The 8477-nt window shown below is 45.6% G+C and overlaps 1 protein-coding gene across 1 annotated transcript; it reads right to left on the bottom strand.

The window, feature by feature from the left end:
- Nucleotides 1-225: 225 nt before the first annotated feature.
- Nucleotides 226-3366, bottom strand: LOC144950552 (uncharacterized). The gene is made up of 2 exons (XM_078880688.1): nt 3016-3366; nt 226-982 (listed from the first exon to the last, which is right to left on the bottom strand). The coding sequence occupies exon 2, from the start codon at nt 962-964 to the stop codon at nt 431-433; it is 534 nt and encodes a 177-aa protein (XP_078736814.1). The 5' UTR covers nt 965-982; nt 3016-3366; the 3' UTR covers nt 226-430.
- Between the last annotated feature and the right edge of the window lie 5111 nt (nt 3367-8477).

Genomic DNA, 8477 nt, shown 5'->3' on the forward strand with positions numbered 1-8477 from the left:
AGGAAAAGTCATCGCGTAGAAGGGAAATAATAAAATAATAAAAATAAAACACAATAAAATAATTTTAAAGCTTTCGTGACTGCAGGGATTCATCTTATTGGTTCTTTCGGTAAAGTCACGTAGAATGGAAATAATAAAATAATAAAATACAATTCTCACGACGTTTCGGCCACAACGCAAGCAGCCGTCCTCAGGTGGAGAACAGGTCTGTCGATAAGACAGCGTCTGAAGGACTCAGATTCTGTCTTATCGACGCAGATCTTATCGACAGACCTGGTCTTCACCTGAGGACGGCTGCTTGCGTTGTGCCCGAAACGTCGTGAGAATTATTTCATCGTGTTTTATTTTCATTACTTCATTATTTCCACTCTACGTGACTTCACCGAAAGAACCAAGAACATCCAACGTATCCTCCACCCAACGCAGGGCCCTAGACCTCCCGCCTTTGCGGCGAGTCGTGAACGACGGCGACTTTCACCGCCTCCTCCGCCTTATCCCAGCGGCAGAAGTGGTAGTAGGTCTGCAACGCAAACGCGCCCACCGCGAGCGGGAAGAACAGCGGCCACACGGACCACGCATGCAGGACGCACATCGCCAACAGGCCCAAGGCCAACACGGCCGCGCCGCGCCGGGCCACCCGGCTCCACGAACGTCGCTCGCTCTCCGCCAGCGGACGTTCCAGGGCGGGAACCGACTCGCGCCAACGGTGCAAGAGCTCGTCGCTTTCGGCCGGGTCGGGCCGGACGTCTGGATCGGCCGGGATGAATTCGTAGCCGTCGTCGTCGGATGAGGATGACGCGGTGTTGGCGAGCGTTGCCGTCGAAGTTGTTGCGTGTTCGCAGGTCGAAATTCGTTCGCTCCGCACGGAGCCAAGCGCGGTCGTCGGAGATGCTGATGAGGGCGGTGACGGTGGCGACGGTGGGTCGGAGTGGATTCGGTCAGTCCGCTCGCCGTGTGGCTGCATGATGTAATTGCTGCCAAGCTGCGGGGCACACAAACACACCGCGTACATCATGAGACTTCTTTTGGCCAGCAGCAAAATATACTAATAGGGGTTTTTCCCCTTTTTTCTGGCAACAAAACTGACACCTTTTTGCAAGGAATCATGCTTACATTAACCACAATACTGGTGTGGCCCAATCAGTTTCAAAGACAATGCATAAATTATCAGAGTATTGTTTTTTGTTTGCATTTGACTGCAGGTAGTGGTGAGTGTACTAGTGGTGAGTGTACTAGTGGTGAGTGTAGTGGTGAGTGTAGTGGTGAGTGTAGTGGTGAGTGTACTAGTGGTGAGTGTAGTGGTGAGTGTAGTGGTGAGTGTACTAGTGGTGAGTGTACTAGTGGTGAGTGTTGTGGTGAGTGTAGTGGTGAGTGTAGTGGTGAGTGTACTAGTGGTGAGTGTACTAGTGGTGAGTGTAGTGGTGAGTGTAGTGGTGAGTGTAGTGGTGAGTGTACTAGTGGTGAGTGTACTAGTGGTGAGTGTACTAGTGGTGAGTGTAGTGGTGAGTGTAGTGGTGAGGGTACTAGTGGTCAGTGTAGTGGTGAGTGTAGTGGTGAGTGTACTAGTGGTGAGTGTACTAGTGGTGAGTGTAGTGGTGAGTGTACTAGTGGTGAGTGTAGTGGTGAGTGTAGTGGTGAGTGTACTAGTGGTGAGTGTAGTGGTGAGTGTAGTAGTGGTGAGTGTAGTGGTGGTGAGTGTACTAGTGGTGAGTGTAGTGGTGGTGAGTGTACTAGTGGTGAGTGTACTAGTGGTGAGTGTAGTGGTGAGTGTAGTAGTGGTGAGTGTACTAGTGGTGAGTGTACTAGTGGTGAGTGTACTAGTGGTGAGTGTAGTGGTGGTGAGTGTACTAGTGGTGAGTGTACTAGTGGTGAGTGTAGTGGTGAGTGTACTAGTGGTGAGTGTAGTGGTGAGTGTAGTGGTGAGTGTAGTAGTGGTGAGTGTACTAGTGGTGAGTGTAGTGGTGGTGAGTGTACTAGTGGTGAGTGTACTAGTGGTGAGTGTACTAGTGGTGAGTGTAGTGATGAGTGTAGTAGTGGTGAGTGTAGTGGTGATGAGTGTACTATTGGTGAGTGTAGTGATGAGTGTAGTGATGAGTGTAGTGGTGAGTGTAGTAGTGGTGAGTGTACTAGTGGTGAGTGTACTAGTGGTGAGTGTAGTGGTGGTGAGTGTACTAGTGGTGAGTGTACTAGTGGTGAGTGTAGTGGTGAGTGTAGTGATGAGTGTAGTAGTGGTGAGTGTAGTGGTGATGAGTGTACTAGTGGTGAGTGTAGTGATGAGTGTAGTGGTGAGTGTAGTGGTGAGTGTTGTAGTGAGTGTACTAGTGGTGAGTGTACTAGTGGTGAGTGTAGTGGTGGTGAGTGTACTAGTGGTGAGTGTAGCGGTGAGTGTAGTGGTGAGTGTGCTAGTGGTGAGTGTACTAGTGGTGAGTGTAGTGGTGGTGAGTGTACTAGTGGTGAGTGTAGTGGTGAGTGTACTAGTGGTGAGTGTACTAGTGATGAGTGTAGTGGTGAATGTACTAGTGGTGAGTGTAGTGGTGAGTGTAGTGGTGAGTGTACTAGTGGTGAGTGTAGTGGTGAGTGTACTAGTGATGAGTGTACTAGTGGTGAGTGTACTAGTGGTGAGTGTAGTGATGAGTGTACTAGTGATGAGTGTCTATTTGTTTGTTTCTCCCTTGTGATGGGACTTTGTAGGATGAACGTTGAGATGTATAAGGAACACGGGGTGACCAATATGATCTGAATTGGTCTGTAGAAAGGTAGGGGGCACTGTCAAGGGGTTGACAGCTCTAAGTATACCATTGGAACCTCATTTGCCAGTAAAAAAAATGATAATTGTTTGTTTACCCTTCTATCTGGCAACAAAACTGACACCTTTTTACAAGGAGTCGTGTTTGCATTAGATCACAATACCTGCGGTCGTAATGCAAACAAAAAACACAACTCTGAAGGACAGTGCACATTATTATCAGAGTTGTGTTTTTTGTGGGGGTGCACTGGCGTAAACGTGAACTCTACCTGGGAGGTGATCGCTGTGGGTTCGATCCCAGACCCCTTTGAAGGTGCCTGGGGGGCGGCTTGCCACGTGTTGGGAGTTCTCGCTTTATCGCCCTCAGCCACGTGGATTGTTTTGTGTGTCTTTCCGGGTCTTTAGTTTGCGTGTTTTTTCTTCACCTCACCTCACCTCACACCCCACCCCCCTAGAATCGATATCAGCACGCGTTTAATTTAATCGCTTATCTGGCCGCTGTTATCAATAATGTCCACACGATGGTGATGATGATGATGGTGATGATCAGTCGAACACTTCGTTGACTTTCGCTTTGTCTGGGGAAAAAAATAAAAAAAAATCCACGTAGCAGCAGCTCAGCGGGGCCTTTACGATGCTCAGACGAAAATTAAATGTTTATTAATGTAACCTTCGTAAAGTTAACGGTGTTTTAAATGTTATGTTTCATCCTGCAGTAGATTTAAACCCACGGCTGATGACTATTGATTGTTAAATGGTTATTTTGCATTTACAAAGGCGACACGGGCTCCCGCGTTGGCTTGCCTAAGAGGGTGGGGGTGGAATTAGTTAAGTAAAGATTATAATTTGCTTAGATAACTTCTAATTTGCTAAGAGCTAACTTATAAATTGTGTTCGCGCCCGAGTTACGCGCGCGCGTTTCGCTCGCTCGCGACCGTCTTCGGCCACCGTAGTCCTGACGTTAGAATCGATTAACGTGTAAACCTCGGTTCGGTTATGCGATTATTATTTTTTTTAAACGCAAATGTTTGTATGGTTATGGTTAAATTGGATTGCGAATCGATTTTATGCGATCAAGAACGTGGGCGTGATTCCACGTGGTGAGATTATTTTTTCATTTAAATTCATGTTTGATTTTTAGTGCGAGTTTGTTTGAATTCGATTCCGATTTATTTAGTGACTCGACTTGCCTCCTGATTAGCCGCCCTACTCAATACACATTCGATTCTGGCATTATCAACAAATTAGCGAATCGATTCGTATGCTGTGACCCGGAACGTGGAATCGATTCGCATTTGCACGCGATTTTCTCACCGCTCGTCACCTATCCGGCGACGCAAAGGAATCGATCCAGTAGCTCGATTCCACATCGCACTCTCTTAACGCGTCGAATCGAGCGCGGACGACTTATCCGGATCGATCCTCCAACCGCCATTCGACTGAACGGGGCAGTTTCACGCTGGTGGTCTTGCTGCGGCTTCCATCGAATCTTCCTCGTTTCTTTAACAACTCTGGCGACGTTTATCGCGAGGACATCGACGATCGAACTCTAAACATTTCAGCTCCAGATGACGCCGAGTTTGGCGGCTCGAGGCGACGAGCCTGGCCCGATGTTTGCGGATTCTTTTCGGCTCCATTGGCGGACCTCCACTGCACGTGAGTTGTCGCAATGGCGGGGAATGGGGGGGTCACGTGGGGCAGTACGTGAGGTGATTTAATAAATGCGTTTATGTATTCTTGTACACTATTAAAACACTTATATTTTTTGGTTCTTTCGGTAAAGTCACGCTGGATATTTTTTTCTGCCTGAGGACGACCGCTTGTGTTGCGATCGAAACGTGATTTTTTATTTTCTACCTACGTGACTTTATTACAGACCAATTCAGACATTATTGGTCGCCTCGTATCCTTATAAATCTCAACGTTCCACCTACAAAGCCTCATCACAAGGGAGGAACGAAAACAAGACAACTTTTAGTTTGCCCGTATTGAAACGGCTGTACGCCGCCGTATGGACCAGAAAACTAAAGTTTCCCTGTACAAGAATACGGGGTAGACCGTATGGGTTGACAGGGTGTTGTACGGGGTTGTATAAGTTGCCAAACAAGATTGAGGAGCACCATTGGTACCTCATTTGCCAGTAAAAAATATGATAATTGTTTTTTTTACCCTTCTATCTGGCAACAAAACTGACACCTTTTTTTACAAGGAGTCATGTTTGGTGTAAATGCTTTACCCCGAGCTCTCGTACTCTGATGGTGCATTGTCTTTGAGTTGTGCGCCTTTTGGCGTCATCTGGTCCAACACCATGTGAGACTAGGCTCTAAGGAAAGCTGTCTCGGGTGTGGACCAATCAACTTCAAGGACAGTGCATACATTATCAGAGTTGTGTTTTTTTTGCATTACGGCTGCAGGTATTGTGGTCTATGCAAACATGACTCGTAAAAAAGGTGTCAGTTTTGTTGCCAGGTAGAAGGGTAAAAAACAATTATCAATATTGAGAAGTGTAGGTGATTTATCTTCTTGGTTCTTTCGGTAAAGTCACGTAGAAGGGAAGTAATAAAATAATACAAATAAAACATAATAAAATAATTCTCACGACGTTTCGGCCACAACGCAAGCAGCCGTCCTCAGGTGAAAACCAGGTCTGTCGAGGCGACAGCGTCTGAATGAAACAGCACACGTGCTTGGAGCATATATAAGCTGGGTTGGAAGGGGGGGGGAAAGGGCGCCTTGACAAAAGAATGTATTACTTCCCTTCTACGTGACTTTACCGAAAGAACCAAGAAGATGAATCCCTGCAGTCACGAAAGCTTTAAATCGAAATATATGATTTTTTATTATTATTTTATTATTTCCCTTCTACGTGACTTTACCGAAAGAACCAAGAAGATGAATCCCTGCAGTCACGAAAGAAGCTTTAAATCGCAATTTAAGTGTTGGTGAGTTAAAGCAACTTTGGGGAGGGCAGAATTGGTGGGAACCCTCCAGGCTGGAATGATGATGAACAATGATCTCGAGTCCTGAATCCTGACGGTCTCAAATCTAAAGTAAACGCTTTCTGACCGCCTGGAGGGTTGATTCCCCCACCCCCCCCGTGGGTTGTTGCAGTTGCTGGCTGCTTGGATTGCAGCGGCCGCCCTGGTAAACTTTGCTGGGCGTGTTAACTGCTGTTCACATTTCGATTTAAAGCTTTCGTGACTGCAGGGATTCATCTTCTTGGTTGTTTCGGTAAAGTCACGTAGAATGGAAATTATAAAATAATAAAAATAAAACAATTCTCACGACGTTTCGGCCACAACGCAAGCAGCCGTCCTCAGGTGTAGAGCAGGTCTGTCGAGTAGACAGAGTCTGAATGCTGTTCACAGTTGAAGTAAAGTAAATGTCAGAATCTGTATTTATACTGGCGGGTAAGAATGTAACAAACCATACAAAAAACACGATCATCCAAACACAAGAAGTAATATTTTTTAAAACTTTAAAATTAACACTCTTTAATGAAATGTACCGTACTAGTAATGGAAAAACTCCACGACTCCAGGAAGTGGCCCCCGAAGCTTGCCACAACGTCAGGGACCGTGGCCAATTACAGCCAACGTGAGTTGAGCGTGGACAATTAGACCCAAGCCGAAACATAACATGTAAAAAAGAATGTTTAACTATATTTATTTTTTATGATAGAATATACCGAAAGAACCAAGATTAATAACACTGATGTTTTAACTCTTGACTTAAAGCTTTCGTGACTGCAGGAATTCATATTCTTTGGGTCTTTCTGTAAAGTCGCGTAGATAGGGAAAGCTTTCCCCTCCTGTTTTCCTCCTGATGACGATCGCTTGTGTTGAGATCTAAACGTCGTAGTTTTAAACTAGATTCGAAGCTTTCGTGACTGCAGGAATTACTCTTTGGTTCTTTCGGTAAAGTCACGTAGAAAATAAAATCAAATAATAATAGAATACGACGTTTTGGCTGCAACAAGCAACCATCATCAGGTATGAATTAATGATCAAACACAGACACGGGAACAGCGTAGGCAGACACATGCAGAGAGAGACACAACGAGACTCAACCGAAACGTCTTCTATTATTATTTTATTTTCTACGTGACTTTACCGAAAGAACCAAAGAGTACGTCGTAGTTTTTATTTTTATTACTTTTTGTTAATTTGAACATGTTTACGTGGCTTTACCGAAAGACCCAAAGAATGCTGATGTTTGAATTTCTATTTTTCTCAATAACAGAGGCTGCTGGAAATGGAGAGATTGGTTGAATCGTCGCTTGGGCAACATCCTCCTGATCGTCGAGAAGATGGAAGTTCTTCTCCCCACCAGAGGTCTCGACATCACATCACAAGTGAACTTCATGCCGCTACTACTATACCACTACACTACCATACCTGTCAACCCCTTATCAGTGCCCTACCTTATTATAGACCAGGGGTCTGCAACCTTTAAGACATAAAGAGCCACTTGGACCCGTTTCCGAAGGAAAAAATAAACTGGGAGCCGCAAAACCATTGCAACATTTAAAACAAATATAACACTGCATATGTTGTTTCTTACCTTATTGCTATATACAGGATCGTGCAGTCAGCTGTCAATCTGAATAAAAAAAGGACTTTTTCACTTAACAATGTAAAATATATTTTTGCAAATTAATAGCTAAATTACCTGGTTAATGGGATTTTTGCTCCTGAACCTCAGTGCACAGTGTCTGCACATCAGGGCTGTAAGACGTCACCTTCATTTTCACACAGGCTTGCAAGCTGTCATCTGTGAGGCGTGATCGATGTTTGTTTTTAATATAGTTCATGTTGGAGAAGACCTGCTCACATACATATGTGGAGCCGAAGATCGACAGGACTCCAAATGCATACTTTTTCATGTTTATATAAGTGTTGGGGATGGCATTCCATGTTTCGAATACAAGTTTGTCCTGTTTGGGAAGGTTTTCAATATCACTCCATTTATGATTCTGAGCCAGAATGGCCTTCTGACGGGCAACATCCTCAAGAGTAGCGGTCAAGCATTTGAACTTGGACACCCATATATCTTTGTCGGCTATATCGGCCAGTTCCATCTCAAGATCAGGTTGACTTACACCTGCAAATGCAGTCATATTCAATAGGGATGGATCGATCGCCAGGGGAGTGACAGGGAAGGATAATGTCGTTTTTTCCTCTCTGAACTCACAGAATCGTTTCCCAAACGAACTTTGCATTGTGGTGATTGCAGACTTGAAATATTCCAAATTTATCGTATCATGACTTTGTTTGAACTCTCTCAAAGAGGGAAAGTGAGACAGTGTACCTCTCTGTAAATCTTTGACAAACACTGTCAACTTGCGCTCGAATGCCAAAACCTCCTCCAGCATGTGCAGGGCTGTGCCTCCTTTCCCCTGAAGGGTTGTATTTAGCGTGTTTAGATGTGCTGTCATGTCTACCATAAAATGTAATTTTTCCAGCCACTCTGGCTGTTCCAGCTCAGCAAAGGTGAGCTCTTTGCTGCCCAGGAAGGTTTTTACTTCTTCCAAACATGTGACAAAGCAACGGCAACGTTATTGCCTGTCACCGGGCGGGCAGTGTGGAGCGGAGCGGCGACCTGTCAGCAGCGGCAACGCCAGAGCAGGTGTCACAGTGCGCCTCCTCCCCTCGCTAGCATCCGCCCCGGAGCCGCGGTCAAGGTTCAAAAGAGCCGCATGCGGCTCCGGAGCCGCAGGTTGCCAACCCCT

Source organism: Lampetra fluviatilis, chromosome 58 (assembly GCF_964198595.1).
Source record: "Lampetra fluviatilis chromosome 58, kcLamFluv1.1, whole genome shotgun sequence".
Taxonomy (NCBI): Eukaryota; Metazoa; Chordata; class Hyperoartia; order Petromyzontiformes; family Petromyzontidae; genus Lampetra; species Lampetra fluviatilis.

Excerpts from the sequence above, each read along its gene's own strand:
- LOC144950552 (XM_078880688.1), bottom strand. The coding sequence starts at position 964 with ATGCAGCCACACGGCGAGCGGACTGACCGAATCCACTCCGACCCACCG.